The sequence below is a fragment of the Crotalus tigris genome, unplaced genomic scaffold (assembly GCF_016545835.1).
Source record: "Crotalus tigris isolate CLP2741 ecotype Arizona unplaced genomic scaffold, ASM1654583v1 scf7180000019463.280638, whole genome shotgun sequence".
Taxonomy (NCBI): domain Eukaryota; kingdom Metazoa; phylum Chordata; class Lepidosauria; order Squamata; family Viperidae; genus Crotalus; species Crotalus tigris.
The window spans coordinates 139627-155813 of record NW_024097549.1 but is presented as its reverse complement, the minus strand read 5'-3'; the positions used below and the strand labels follow the sequence as shown (position 1 = coordinate 155813).

Here is a 16187-nt window from a genome sequence, read left to right as displayed (position 1 = left end):
AATCAGAAGAGGCTTAAATTGTAAGGAAAAGTTTGTTTAGAGTTCACTAAAGAGATAAACCAGACCCCAATTTGTGCTAACAATTTTTTTCTTATCTTCAGATAATATTTAGCCTGTTTATTTCTTCAATTTAGGAATGTTAAAAGCTATTCCTAAATTCCCGTCTGTATTGTAGTGAACAGAGAAAATAATCAATCTGAAAATTTATCTTTTCAGTTTAGGAATGTTAAAAGCTATCTAACCAATCCATATAACTATCCTATATTCCAATCTGTAATGAACCAACATTATTTTAAAAGAGAGAAAATACATCAAATTGAAATACAAAATAGAAAATAACTGTGCTAGTTAACAAATTACATAATCCATATCATTTGTCCTTCAATAGATTGGGCTGGCACTTATGTCAGGCAGAAAATCATTCAGAAACTTTTTTTCTTTCATTGACCAATAAATATATATTCAATAAAATGAAGCAAAGTTAACACCTAACATCAAAGACTTTTGGCAACCATTGATAGGCTAAACTTACATATAAAATAGCGGAATTATGCTATTTTTAGAGAGATAAATTTATCCTAATTGTGTAATAAATAATGCAATTAAAATCACCAAAGTATCTTGGAAATTTAGATAAAAGGGGGATAATCAACTGCTGAGGAATGCCCCTGACAACACAAAAGTACATGCGCTGTGGTTTTTAGGGTACCCATGTAACTGGGGCAATATATAAGGAATCCTATATTTTCCTTCCAAACTATGAGGAGAACATTAAATTGAGCTAAAGATAGGACTCTCCTGAATTTGGAGGCTATGATTGATATAGAAATGAAACTGATTTAGATGCTAAAATTTGATTATTTACAATTACATTGTTAGAAAAAGCAGCCTTCTACGTTTAAGATACTTTGTCTTAATATTGTTCTAGCCCAGTGATGGCGAACCTTTTAGAGACCGAGTGCCCAAACCACAACCCCAAACCCACTTATTTATCGCAAAGTACCAGGGCTGCATCAGCGTTGTGGTGCCCTTAGGGGCTGGGCGTGGGCATGGCCCACTGGGTGGGCATGGCTGTGGTAGTCACAGCAGAATGAGTGGGCATGGCCGGGGTAGGCATGGCCACCTTGATATTGCTCGTGGGGGGATGCATGTGGGGGCTGGGCAGGATTGGGGGAGATCCAGGGGGTCTCTGGTGGGTGGGGTGGTGGGCAGGAGGCTCATCCTGCGAGGTGAAGCAGGGGGTAGAGCGGTGGTGCCATTGTTGCGGGGCAAGGTGAGGCAGGGGTGGCTGCTGCCTGACACCATCAGTCCCTGCACACACCGGCCAGCAAGCGCATGGGGGTGTGCTCTACCACCTCTACTCGAGCTTGCTAGCCAGCTGCTTTGCCTCCTTTGTGCTGGGTGGGGCTACCACTCCGGGCGCCAGCGGCGGCCTAATGGACCTGCGCAAACTGGCAGCGGTGGTGGCAGGTGTGTCCTCAGAGATGGCTTTGAGTGCTACCTCTGGCACGCGTGCCAAAGGTTCGCCATCACTGTTCTAGCCTGATCTGACCTTAAAGTTAAGATGGTATCACTGTAAATTTAGAAGCTGTTTCTCAAGATTTGAAGCTTTCTGCCAATATTAGACAGGTCATCTACTAGGACTGTGGTATAGTTTTAGCCAGTAAGTAAAAATATTTATCCAGAGAATGAATTCAAGTTTATTGACTCCTAGGATAATATCTTAGCCAGTTCAATGGATTGGCCACCAAAGTCTAGCTTGTCTATTCTGGGCATTTGGACAAAGTGCAATTCTTAGTTTTGGAGTAATTTATTATTAGTTCCTCCTATATACAATAATGCACAAGTGATCTCAAGGCTCTTTTAAGGCCAGTGGAAGTCAATGACAGAATTACTGCATCATCAGCATACAGTAATAAATTTATATGAGAGGTAAAGTTACTAGGATGAGTAACTAATTACTTTATATAACAATTGAATAAAACTAGCATGAATAAACATCCCTGTCTAACTCCCCTCCTTGCTGGCATTTGCTTTGTGACATATCCTTGATTACAGTGCCTGACCTTCAGTCTTGCATTCTCATGTATTTTAATGAGCAATAAAAATGTTGTTTATTCTTTAACTTATGCTGCAGTTTAGATCTTGATACTGTGTCAAAAGCTGACCTAAAGTCAATTACTGCTGCATAAAGGGATCAGCACCAGGTCTAGATTGGAAGACTGGTTTCAGTGCATTTATCATTAGGGATCCACTGGGTGAATAGGTTTGAATTGGACATTTGGACATTTATAGTGCATGGACACTGCAGAGGTAATATATTTCCTGGGTTCATATTCAAATGACATTCCATCAATGAAGAAAGACATTCTGTTTATTTGAAATTTTCAGAAAAAGGGAATTTGAACATTTGCTTCGTTATAGCTATAAATACAATTAGTATTTCCCATAAGTGGATAGGGGGTTTGGGCAGTTAGGTTAAAGAGAAATGGGACATAAAGCGTCAGAAATAATATTTACCTAAAAGAAAGAATATTCTGCCCAGAAAAGGAGAAACAACTTCCTTATGTTAAATTCAACTCCTGTTGATGACATGGGAAGCAATAGCAGGGAGTCTCTATCTTCCGGGATGTTTGCTTTGACTTTCCACCTGGCCAATAGCCCAAAGATTTCCTAGTTCTCTCTCATGTAAATACCAATCAGGTTTGACTACATTTTAGCTTCTTTAATCCAGCCAAGGTCAGGGTTGTGCTAATCTTTAAAAAGGGCTGGTCATTCCAGCGTAGCTAAAAGTATGATAAAGAAGAAAAGGATTTATTTTAAAATCAGGTGCAGGTTTTCTTTCAAGTGAATGTGGTTCTTTTTCTCTCTCTTATACAATGAAACTTGATTTTATTTATTACCTTTTTTTTACACTAACTCCTTGTAATTTGGGGGTTTCACAAATAAAAACAGAGAAAACAATAAGGCCCCTTCAATGATTCTGTGGACATCCCATCCCAATGTCTGGAGGCTGTTCGGGACTGGGTTTAATTCAACTCTAGCAAGATGAAATGACTGTGGGTATTTGAATTCACTGAAGACAAGGGTTTTCTATCTCTGGTTCTGGATGGAGTTGAACTTCTCCAAACAAATGCAGTGTGCCGTCTGAGGGTCCTCCTGGGCTCCTGGCAACTGGTCAAAGAACAGGTGGCAGACTTGGCTAGGAGGGCTTTTGCACACCTTTGGATGGTGTGTGTCCATCCCTTGACCAGGAGGCCCTGATTACAGTAACTCACAGCCTTGTAACCTCCAGATTACACTACTGTAACATGCTCTACATGGGACTGCCCCTGAAGACCATTCAGAAACTTCAGCTGGTGCAGAATCCAGCCATGTGGGTAGTAAATGGTGCCAGATAAATGGCACATATAATACCATTCCTGTGGTGAACTGCCCTGGTTATTGGTGTGTTTCCAGGTGCAATTCAAAGTGCTGGCATCACCTTTAAAGCCTTATATGGCTTGGGACCGGGTATCTCAGGGGTCACCTTTTTCAAGAATCTCTACCCATCCAACCAGGTCACGCAGAATGAGCATGCTTCAGTTGCAGATGCTGCAGATCTCATCAGCAAAGAACGTCAGCTGGTGGGGTCCAGAAGAGGAGCTTTTTCTGCAGTGGCCCCTGCTCTGTGGGATATCCTCCCTTCAGAGAGCAGAATGGCCTCAACCCTATTAGCCTTTCGTAAGGCCCTAAAGATCTGACTATGTTCTTGAGACTGGGGCACTGCATGAAGAAACAGTGTGTGTGTGTGTGTGTATTTCTGCATTATGCAGCCTTCTTGGCTGGACTCATGCAACTCCTGATTGCTTAAATATGGTTGCATACTGTGTTATGGGACTGTACTCTGCATTTATTACCCTGTAGATGTACATGATGATGGCAGATGGCAGTAAGGAGTATTTCCCCCCTCCAGTTGGTTATATTAAAACGGAGAGTGTCTTACCAAGTGGCTCTTCTGCCTAGAGTTCAGATTATCCATGCCAGCCCCATTGACAATGACATGGAAAATATCTTCGTTGAGTACAAAATGTAACATGGAAAGGCTGATTTTGAGATACTTTGCATATATGTTATACCCTATTTCTTCAAAAGGGATGTTAACAAATGAAACTATGATATAGGTTTACTAGTCCTAGAAGGGGAAACTGGCAGAACTCTTGTCAATTTCACCCTTGCTCGCCAATTAAGTGCAACAAGTCCTAGTAGCTATAACTGGCAGCACCTCAAAACATCTCATGGAATATGCAATGTGGCATTAGGGTAGCATGACCTCCTTTCCAAGTCATAAAAAGAGTAAAAGGCACAGCCATGCAGAAGCCCTTGTCAGTGGAAAATCTGTAATGCCCTTATTTAGCAATTCAGAATCAGCAATTCAGCTCTTATCCAGTTTATATCAGCCATTTTTTGTTACAGACAGATCTACCAGCCTTTTGAAAAATGACTGAACACATTTAATAACAAGACTAATGATCTTCCAGAAGATCTATATGACACTGGATATAAGGAATGCTATTTTAATTCATTTATTCATTTATTTGTATCTCACCTTTTTATTTTTGCAAATAACACAAGGCAGCAAATATATCCAGCACACCTTCCTACTCCTCGTTTCCCCACAACAACTCTGTGAAGTGGGTTGGGCTGAGAGAGAGAGCGACTGGCCCAAATTCACCTTTTGTGGGTAAGACGAGAGACTTGAATTCATAGTCTCCCACTCCTAAGCCTGGTACTTAACCTATTGACCAAACTGGCTTTCTATGAGGAATGCTATTACACCCATATGCCACTTTGTGACTCTTGGTTCAGACATTACATAGGCAGAGGCTTCATCACAAACCAGATGTCCAGTGTCTTTTGTTCCCAAGTGATGGATGGCAGTTCCCAGTGACCAGGGGGGAAGAATACTGTGTATCATAGAACATTTTTATGTTAAGACCTATGTTGAAAGAAGACAAAGCAATTTAGTTTAGTTTAAAAATGAAACGATTAAGGAGGAATTTAGGCTTTTTCCAAAGTAGGATGGGATGAGAGAAGGGCTGCAGGGTGGGGTCACCTCTCTAAAAATGATCAGTAGGACAACTTTGTGCTTCAGTTAGCAAGACATAAGAACGAGCATAAAAGAGTCCCCAGCCTATTTAATTTCTCTTCTTTGTTGATATATGCAGTGATATAAACGCTGCCTCGCTAACCTAATCACAAATTAATGATGAATATATAAAAGAAGTGTGTGTGTGTGGTGTGTGTGTCCTTTTTAAAAAACATTTTGTGGGAGGGGCAGAGAAAGGGGGTCATGAATTATAACAAAAACTGGAAATGTGAGACATCCTTTCTCATTTTCAAAATAAACTATTTTATTGCTGACCATTATAGCCAAACAGCAGATAATATTCTTAGTTTCAAAAATACAGAAATCAATCATTTTTTGCAGAAAGGTAAGATTTCAAATGCCATGGTGAAATGTGTGGATCTATTTTCCCGTTTCTTGTTCCCTTTGATTTTGATTGTTTTGGAATCTTTCAAAGATGTGTTAATATCTGGTAACAATGTTTTGAAAAGAGAATTGTGGGAGAGAATATACGAAGAAACAAAACTGGAGAAGACCGTGGGGAAAGCTTAAAACTGCAGCCATTCCTTCTTTCTCCTCCTCTTTCATTTACACTCCCACATCACACACTTTAAGGCACTGGCATGCATGCATATTCGCTTGTCTCTCTTTGGGAAGGAGACAGAAGCCAACATGCAGAAATGAAAGGATTCTCTGGGAATAAACAAGGATGAGACAGAGATAGCCGAGTTTGTTCAAAGGGAGGAGCGGGGGGGTCTTCTTGGACTGTGTTTTTCATGGGCTTTGCTAATGGGGTACGATGTCCTTGCAACCTGCCTGGTGCTGCTAGCTCCCATAAGCAAGAGACGGAGCCAGAACTGGTTATCGTAGGGTAAGTCAGAAGGGACGAGGATGCAGATGGGAGTGGATGCATGCGTGTATAGATGTGAATTCATTTTGTGTGTATTCTACAGGGCTCTAGTTTTGATCATTCTCCTGCCTGCATATATTTATAGCATTTCGTTTCAGCTCCTCTATGCCCCATCCTTTGTGAAGGGAGGGTTAAGGAAGCAAGCTTCTCTCCTGTAGCCCTTTTTGAGGTTGTGGCTCAGTTTGTATGTTGGTGGGCTGCTTGCTTGTGAACAATGCATTTGCTGTAATGAGCTAAATATCACAGTACAATTCTGAAGATATAAGTTAATACCCTGTAAACAGGAGGGCTGTCAATATGACTGAAAAGTCTAAAGACAAAATAGTTTGCTTTAGGTGACATTTTGCATTATTCTTTCATTAAGGGGGTCAGGTTCATTACCTCAATAACAATTTTATTTAGAGCAAATATTCCAAAATCAAATGGTAACAAAACCCCTTCTAATGTAAACAGTGTCGCATAGTGCAGGCCAATCTGTCTAGATAAAAATTGGGTTTGGCTAAGAGTGTTAAGTTTTATTCCTTTTCATATACTGTACTGTGATAATCTATATACAGTTTTAATACAAGAAAATATATTTCTGAGAATGAGTTAATGCTGTGATTTAATAAGAAAGTAATATATTTTTTCCTTAACATGTCCTCTGGAAGAATAGGTTAATTAGTAACAATTTTGTGAGCCATGGTAAATATACAACTTGTACTTCACAGATGTTTATCTAAAAGGCAACATGTAAAATTTTTATTTTTGTGAAAAGTTATTCATGTATTATTCAGCACCAAATGTTAAATATACTGGTAACTATCCTTTAAGAATGTTATCAGTTTTATTAATTTGTATAGCACTTACCCTAATGAACAAAAATTTAGATATATTGGGAGAATGATAGAATTATAGCTCTTTATGCATCATGGCCTATCAGAATTATTATAGTTGCCATGCCATAATTTCTGGAGAACCATTAATTCTACAATCTGTGTATGAAGTGCATTTATATAGCTTGACTTTAAGGACTTGATGTTGGATGCTACCCTTTCTTTATATTCAGTGCACCTATAAAAGAAAAGTGGATACCAAAAGCAGGTACTTTTTATTTCTTTTTCTAACCCCATTTCTTGATTTTGAGAGGGAGGGGCAAGGTGGATGAAATACAATAATTACTGACTTTTATCTCCTTCAGAAATAAGGAGATAAGCATTATAGTATAATACATGAAGTTTTACTTGGTTTTCATAATTTTGCATATCTATACTGTTTGTGAATGCTCAAACTATTTCATATGCATTTTAAAAATTATATATTTTTTCAAAAAAATCCATACTATTATTGTTTTATTATTTTAATGTGATATGCTGTAATGTTATGTGCTATAATGTTATCCGTAAGTGACTAGTTCTCAGCCCCTTTTCCTTAGGAGCTAGTCAGGACTGCTGTGCACAGCCTCTCTGCCTGACCATCTACTGCAGGGTTGGTGTTGGAGCTCCTGGCTAATGGTTCAGGGGACTTCAGTCTGCCTTCCCTGGGAGTTACAGTAACTCAGGAGTTTATGGAAGCCATGACTTCTGTGGGCCTGTCCCAAGTCATCCAGGCTAGGAATAACAATTACCTACCTGGTTTGGTGTACTTGTCACAGCAGTGTCTTTGTGATCTAGAACTGGTTGATCTGTCCCTGGTCCCCTTGCACAAGCCTATTACAATCTGATAGCTATGGACGTCTCTAAGGTCGTACCCCTCTGCAGAGAGGTGGGACCTATTAATTGGTCTGCCCTCAGTGACTGATGGACTTCAAAGGATTTCAGAAGGAGCTGGGAGTTATAACTGAAGATCCGCTGCATAGACCTGCTGAAATCCTAGTTTCACCTGGAATGGGAGTGTAGCTGATTATGCCTAAGTGATCTCTCTCGACCCATGGATCTCATTGGGCCCTGTGGTATGTGGATGAACTGAGAGAGATGAAGCAAGTGTCTAGGGCTCTGCTGGTGGAAGACACAGAATGAAGTCTGTAGCAAGAGATCTGACCCTCAATCCCTGCCGTGCTGGGTCCTTCAAGGATCAGTGCTTTCTCTGCTCCTGTTTAACTTCTGCATGGAAATGGGTGAGATCATCTGTCACCATGGGGTGAGATGTCATCAGATATTATCAGATATGCTGATAATACTGTTCATCAACTGTAAAAGGAAATGCACATTGTGCAGTTATGAATGAAAAAAGGCCTAAATTAGAATTAATTGCATCTAATTCTTTCAGAAAAGGGCTGTCAAAAGGACTTGTGGACCATCCTTTCCAAGCAAAGAATGAATATTGCCTTCCAGCGCCTTTTACAAAAAGTGTACAAGAAGCAATTGACAACTACTCCTTGTATGTATTAACTTCTGAAATCGTATTTAGTATTTAAGTATTTAGCTAATATTTATCTCATTTTATTGCTAAAAAGTGAATAAATGCATAGAATAAGTTGATATGAGAAGACAGATTTTACTTCAAAGAACACATCACTTCAACATTCTGCTTCCCCGTGCCATCTCAATCTAGCATGGCAATTTTAAACAGTGTAACATCTTCAAAGCCATTCATAATGTGGCTTGAACATTTATCTGGAAATTAAAAAGTCACAAACTCTAGAAGGATGATTTCCCTCCTGTGACTTGAAATACCATACATACAGCATTGAAATATTGCTAGGATTTGACAGTAGAGATGATAGTTCTGGGTTAAAGCCTATGCTTTGCATGAGATGGTTCCAGATTCAGGTGGTTAGTGTGTGAAAAATGTTTGCCTGAAACACTGTATAGTTAGCACTGAAAATGATCTTAAAAGGAAACTTCCACAAAATTGATCTTGTTAAAACATCCATAGCACTATGTACAGTGTATTTTGGAGGCCTGTAATTGGTGCTGGAATCAAGAGACTATTTTACTATAAATATTTGAACAAATAGATTTAATATCTATTTCTTCAATAAGGACAAGCATTACGGTCCCAGTAAGAATGGGGAATAAAATGAGCAAGGAGATGGATACAGCATCATTATATAAGACCTGCCATTTTCTACATATGTGATCTTGATATACTGTAAAAATGGCTGGGCTTGGATCTCAAAGCCATTTTCACTATCCTGCTCATTTTATATCCTCCACCTCCAGACACCAGTAGATAAAAGGAAACAAAGATACAATTAAAATAATGTCAGATTCCCTCCTTTAACACTCCTGTAAGTAACAGGTTCTGTTACTTTAATAGCAGTCGCACATTAATATTTTGTGCACTTTTGGCCTCACCTTTGTTTTCCTTTCTGTCCTGAATATGTATATGTGCCTACACCTGAATGAACCTGTTAGCTTTTAACATGCCACAACATTCTACACCTGTGGTTGCTGACAGACATGGCACTCCCTAGCCCAGGGGTAGGCAACCTTGCTCTGTTATGTCTCGTGGACTTCAACTCCCAGAATTCCTGAGCCAGCATGGCTAAGCATGGAAACCTCTCCCTTTCCTCTCAGCATGGCTGGCTCAGGAATTCTGGGAGTTGAAGTCCATGAGTCATAAGATTGCCTACCCCTGCCCTAGCCAAACTTCCTGTAGATCGGGTTAACGGGTTTAAAAACTATCCTGGTGGCTATACACATTCAAATTATTACCGAGAAGTCCACAGAATTACCAAGAATCAAGGTAGATCCAAGAGAGAGACCTGAAAAACTTTATTTACATATGAAAGACTGTTTTGGAAGATATAGTTACAAACTAGTTACCAGAAAAAGTCCTGTTAAACTCATAAATGGATGAATAGATAGATACTTCCCTCCCTATCTACTGCTTAGAAGTTCCATTAATTTTGCTAATTGTATTCCCAAGACTATAACACATAACTACTTAGGTGTACAGTTGAATTTAAATCCATAGTACACAATATCAAAATCTGTTATAAGAACAAAAAATACTTTTTAATTTTTTTATTTCATTTATAGAATCATAGCTGCAATTCTACATGGCTTTAAAATGTAAAAACTAAAAATTATAACAACTTATAAAATTGCCAAGCATCCACTCTGGGGAGTGGAAATAATGACATTATTTACATAATTGTAAAATGCATATCTCAGGGAGTAGAAGCAGTGTTACTGACATCTGCTCCTCTTCCACCATAGATGCCCAGGAGAGCATGTAAGTGTAAGACTTACGTAAATTTGTTCCTTTACAACAAATCTGACACTGAAGTTTGCATTTGGAAATGAATATGCAAATATATATTTTACTATCCAATGAAATAGTCATTGCTTTTTGCCATGTAAGCCAATAACATATGTATTTGCTACAATAGTAGTAGACGTAGATTAATTATTAATCTTTTATTGCCTTGGGATCTACTGGTCATGTTTTATTAATCCATAATATTACATTTAAATTTTGTTTCTATCAACAGGCCTTCTGTTTCATCACTTTCACCAAGTGGACAAACAACACCCACAGGTTTGAATAACTCCTGGTCAGGAATACAGAGCTGTACCACTGGCCCATCTACTGAAAGAAGTTCTGTTTACTCTTGGGGCGATGACGTAGGTCAATCTTCAGTAGTAAAGTTGGTATAAAATGTGTTTAAAAATATGGTGGAGATTTTTAGTAACAGCAAAGCTTAATATTTGTTTGAATAAAACTTACTTTTTTTAGATAGATTCAGAGTCTTGTCTCTTCTTACTTTCAATTTGGTTTCTACTAGGGTAGAAACCAGGATACCCTGAGTTCTAGTCCCACCTTAGCCAACAGGATGATATTGGACCAGTCACTTTCTAGCACCCCTAGAAAGCAGGCAATAACAAACCACTTCTGAAAAACCTTGCCAAGATTATTTCAGGGATTTGTCTAGGCCAGAGGTATCAAACTGCCATCCTGCGAGCCAGTTTCATCATACCGAAGCTGAGCCCACCCCATTCCCAGCAATGCAAAAAAAGTTGCGATGCGTCGCGCACATCATGTGACACGACGAGTTTGACACCCATGGTCTAGGCAGTTGCCAGGAGTTAAGACTGATTTGAAAGCACAAAAAAGAATAATACCAAAAACAAAACTCCAAATTAACATTAAATCATGGTTTTCTCTTTAAGACTATGAAGGAATATAGTTTATATTTATCAGTGTTAAATGTTTTTTTTCATTGTTGTCTTATAAATTTTCTTACCTAGGAAGAAAAATAAAATAAATATAAGTACATAATAGTAAAAGAATGTGCAGGTAGTCTTTTCTTAGCAACTATTTGTTCAAATTTATAATGGCTCTGAGAAAAGTGACTTATAACTCTTCCTTACGATTGTCAGAGTGTCCCCACAGTGTCCCCATGGTCATGTGATCACAATTTGAGTATTTGGCAACTGTCACACATTTTTATTGTGTGGTACGTGATCAGCATTTTCAATAGCCAGCTTCTGACTAGCAAAGTCAGTGGGGAAACTAGCAGGAGGTCGCAAGTAACTGATGTGATGTTTCACTTAATGTCTCCACGTAATTCACTTAATGACCACTAGGACTTCTGGGATTGTTGTTGCTATGTAGCATCATGTGATATTTCACTTAATGACCATTTAACTTAGTGACAAAGTTGCCTGCCCCAATTATGGTTGTTAAGGAATGACTACCTGTATTGATGTCAGGATGATAAGCAAACTTTGAGAAGAGTGTACATGTCCTATGCTTGTTTGAGCTTCTTAGAATAAACTATGGGTTATTTGAGCTCCTCCTTTATTTTTTCTAATCTTCTATTTCTGCTTTTAAGGTTACCTTGTTCTTAATTATCATTGTGAACATAAATTCCTCTGATATTATTTCTTTTAGATACTGCTGATGCTTGTTGTCCTAATTCTGCTTTTTTAAACATAATCATCAATGATGAAAGGCTCTTTCCATGTAGCCTTTGTTCTACACCACATTAAATAATTCTTGTTGTTAAATAACTCCTGTTGTTCTTCACAAGTCCTGCATTCCTTCTGAATTTACTCATTTTAAACTTTGTTCCATTCATTCTGTCTTTGGCTAAGCACGTCTCTCATTCTCTTTCAGCTGATTCGTGTCACCAGTCTTTCCTATTTAATATTATCTTTTCCTGCTTCTAATTTATCTCACTCATCTTGCGCATGTATTTCCTTTGGTCACTTTTTGTCAGTAATTTTTCTTAGTCCTTCCTTCCTTCCTTCCTTCCTTCCTTCCTTCCTTCCTTCCTTCCTTCCTTCCTTCCTTCCTTCCTTCCTTCCTTCCTTCCTTCCTTCCATCCTTCCTTCCTTCCTTCCTCCCTTCCTTTTATTTTAGCTGTATAAGAAAGGAAAAGCTCAAAATAACTGAGACCCAGCTAAACCATTGTGTCATCAAGGCCAATCTGTAGAAACCTACATGCAAAACACAAAAGCAACACTTTTTTCCTGCCCTGGATCCCAGCAGCTGATATTTCAAGTCAGTTTGTTTCTAATTTTGGCAGAAGAATGCCACCTCCTGAATTGTTCCATGAACGTCCTTTTAAACAGGATTTAATTTTTTTTTTGCTTTTTCTTCTCCTCATTTCCTTCATTTATTCTTGTTCTTTTACTGATGTTCTGATCCACTTTTCCCAAAACTTATTGTATATTTGAGGCCTTGTTCATTTCCTAAATTGATTGTTGTTCCTATTCTTTGTTACATAATCTAACTTTCATTCTGTTATTTACCCCTTTAATTCCCAACCCAATGAATCACTGGAAATAAGTTACGTAATGGGGCTTACTATGTCTGCCTGCCTATCAGTAGGATAGCAATACCAATAGCACTTAGACTTATGTACCACTTCATAGTGCTTTTACAGCACTCTTTAAGCGGTTTACAGAGTCAGCATATTGCCCCAACAATCTGGGTCCTCAATTTACTGACCTTGGAAAATGCAAGGCTGAGTCAACCTTGAGTGGTCAGAATTGAACTGCCGAACTGCAGTCAGCTGGCAGTCAGCAGAAGTAGCCTGCAATACTGCATTCTAACCATTCTAACAATAACTTTGAAAAACAAGCAGATTGAGACCAAATTTAGTATCATGAGAGAAAGCTAAAAAAAAAAAAAAAAAAAGCCAGATCTGTCTTGGTGTAATTGAGAAAAATGGAAGAAATCGCCCAGGGCATTTCTATAGGAGGTGCAATGGGGGCATTGCCTTGGAGGACTGATGATTCTCAGCTCACGCTTCTGTTTGGTCACCTGACCCAGAGCAGAGAATGTGCAGCTTGCTTTTGAGTGCATAAGAAACAAACTCATTGTAAGGGGAGGGGAGCAGAAACAAACGAACACATACGCTGACACAACATATTATAAAGTAAATAGTCCTTGTCTATATAGCTGCCTCATTTAGTGATAGTTTGTAGTTATGACAACGATGAAAAAATAACTTTAAGACTAGTCCTCACATTTACAGCAGGTTTGTAAAACAAAGGAAACCTGAAGTTTGTATGCACAGTCATGGTTTTGCTTAGTGACCACTAAATGAGGGCTATCTGTATTTCACTATACAGAAGATTCCACCTATGGTCAATTCAAGGAATGTTCTGTTGCTTTTTCTAATTTAGTCTAGTCTTTTTTGGTTTCTTGTGCCCCAAAGGTATTTTCTCTTAAGCTTCTTTCCATCCTTTCATTATTTCTCTGTTTCTTTGTTCCCATTTGATGTATTCAGGTTTTTTTTTCTTTCCCAGATTATCTAAATCTGGTGATGTGCATATGTGAACTTCTTTCCCAGATTATCTAAATCGGATGATGCCCAGATGGATTGAATGGATATGAAAGGGCTTGCAGTGCAACACACTCCTTAGATGAATTCAGGATAACAAATACTGTATCTTCATCTTGAAGCTGCTAGAATCAGGCCCAGAATGGTGCTGTAATTCCATAACATCACTGGCCAATATCTATAGTACTGTCATTTTATTCAGCTGCAATGCTATGTGGAAATAGTGTTTGAGATTCTTAATTTTAAAATCCACAGGAGTTTGATAAAGCAAATACCCAAAGAGTGCATCAATTGTTTTGGGATGTGGATGAAGTACTGTTTGAAGGAAAAGTGAGCTCTCAAACTGAGAATCTAAAGACAGAATGCAAAGACTGGACAAATAGATCACTTCACTTAAGGCAAGTCTATAAAAAAAATTATTTTATCTGAGGTCTTTATTTTATCTTAGATTATTATTTTCTGCATGTATTTTTACTTAATATGTTTAACTTGCCTTTTTTGCACTGGCTTAAATTACAAGTCTCTTGTAGTTTGAATCATTGCTGAGTTATACAGCAGTAGCTGCCATACTATGTTTCTGGTCTTATATCAAGTTGAATTGAACTGCTCTGCCTATATTCAATTTCCTTACTTCGTTATCATATATTCTTTTTACAGGATTTTGGGAAAACAACTTCTTTTTCCAAAAGATGATGGTTTTCAGCATTACCAGAGCAGAAGTTCTAGTTCTGTTTATTCAAAATCTCTTCCTACTTTGGGTGAAATCAACACCAGTATGAAAGAGTATGTTGTCATCAATTTAATAGATATTTATTCATTGAGGTATATGATTGACATTTTAAGATTATGTCTTTTTGGCACTCCCAATGTATTAAACAAAAACATTCAACCGAATAGAAGCAGCATATTGGTAATTCATGCACCAAGTGCTTTTTTAATAATGGGAAAAGGTACTTTTAAAATAGATTATACAGTAATTAAATTTCAGAAATATTGCATGGGATAAAATAGCAGAATTTGCAAGAAATGAAATAACTGTTGACACATAATAGTGATTGTTATGCATATTATATTGTTAGGTTTATATTTTGTTGATGCAGGGTTATATGATTAAACAGGAATATAGAGAACTAGACAACCCACGACCGTTGGGTCATTCTTCTTTCCACATGTAATATAGGCATGCACTCTTTCCTTTCCTCTTACAAAACTCAACAGAATCCAGGGGTAGGGGTAACCTCTTTAACAAATTCTTCAATGCCCCCAACAATGGCAGAGTTTGTAATGTACTTCCTTCACTGGAAAGGTTCTTGAAAAATTGGGAAAACTTTTAGATAAGTTTCTATCTTTAAAATATCCCATGTTGAACTGTATAGCATAGTCAAACATCAGAAAGTGTTCATAACATTTTGTATCATGTCATAAAATGCTTTCTGAGGATGTTTATGTCATAAAAAGTTTTACAAATTTGCCAAATTTCAATTCCATGAGAGTCACGGGTTCCAGAATTTAAATGTATTTTGTAAAGCAAGCCCTTTTGAGGTACCTTGTTGCCCTATGATGCAGCATTTTGCCCAACTACAGTAGTAATAGTATGAGGTAGTCAGGATACTCATGACCAAACAATAATCAGAAATGTGATAGAGATGCTTAACAAAATTATAAGTTAGCATCTGTACTAATGTAATTGGAAAACATCTGAGTAGAGATGAGGCATGTTCTGTAAGATGTTCAAAGCATACTAAAGATTGTAAGAGGCTAATCTTCATTAGAATGTTACTTTATGAGTAGTTTTATTCTTATTTTTTTGTTGATGTAAATTGTTTTTTCTATGTGTTATGCTTGGAAATTTTAATGAGTTACCTTAATAGCTTATAGTATTACTCTTTAAAAAAAATAGCATTTTTTTTCTTGTGTGTACCATAATTTAGGTTATGCATCTCAGGATCAAAACTGATACCAGCAGCTTTTCCAGTGCACAAAGCATTCAGCTCTGAATTATCAGAGATTTCTTTATCTGAATCACCTGGATATTCATTCTTGGAGGAAGAAGTTTATGATGCAGAAGGAAAAATGGAAGAATATCTTGCATTCGACAAGAAGGAACTGTAAATGTTCAGTTTTAATAGCTTTCATGAGAAATAATTATGACTAAAGAAAAATTAGACTTTTTATGAAATTGTCTACATATATCTGACTTATCTTTGCTTGTATCTTTAAGCAGCATCTTTGGTAGCAGAAAATTGCAGGCAAAATTCTTTTGTCTTAAATCAGTGAATGTCAATGATTGAGATTGGTAATATGTTCTAGACTGAAACTGTTTTCGAAATGAAACCTTCACCTGCTTTTTCTTCATAATAAAGTTAGCTAATTTAAACACATATGGTTAAAAGCTAACAAATGTATTTGTCATTTAACAATCAAAGAAGTTTTTAAGATCAGCTAGG

At 37.7% G+C, this 16187-nt stretch overlaps 1 protein-coding gene across 5 annotated transcripts in view; it reads left to right on the top strand.

Annotated features, from left to right (window-relative positions):
* The window catches only part of FAM149A (family with sequence similarity 149 member A), a 55207-nt gene that overhangs the window by 18001 nt on the left and 21019 nt on the right, over window positions 1-16187 (top strand). For 3 of the 5 annotated variants that reach the window (XR_005559021.1, XM_039362432.1, XM_039362431.1), the window contains exons 2-6: window positions 8265-8375; window positions 10438-10570; window positions 13996-14138; window positions 14398-14523; window positions 15672-15848. Coding sequence is in view for 4 of the 5 variants with exons in the window: in XM_039362432.1 (XP_039218366.1) it covers window positions 8265-8375; window positions 10438-10570; window positions 13996-14138; window positions 14398-14523; window positions 15672-15848 (690 nt within the window). In the remaining variant the exon portion in view is untranslated. Of the gene's footprint in view, window positions 1-5453; window positions 5979-6321; window positions 7101-8264; window positions 8376-10437; window positions 10571-13995; window positions 14139-14397; window positions 14524-15671; window positions 15849-16187 lie in introns of those variants that run through there. The other 2 variants (XM_039362433.1, XM_039362434.1) reach the window with 2 other exon arrangements.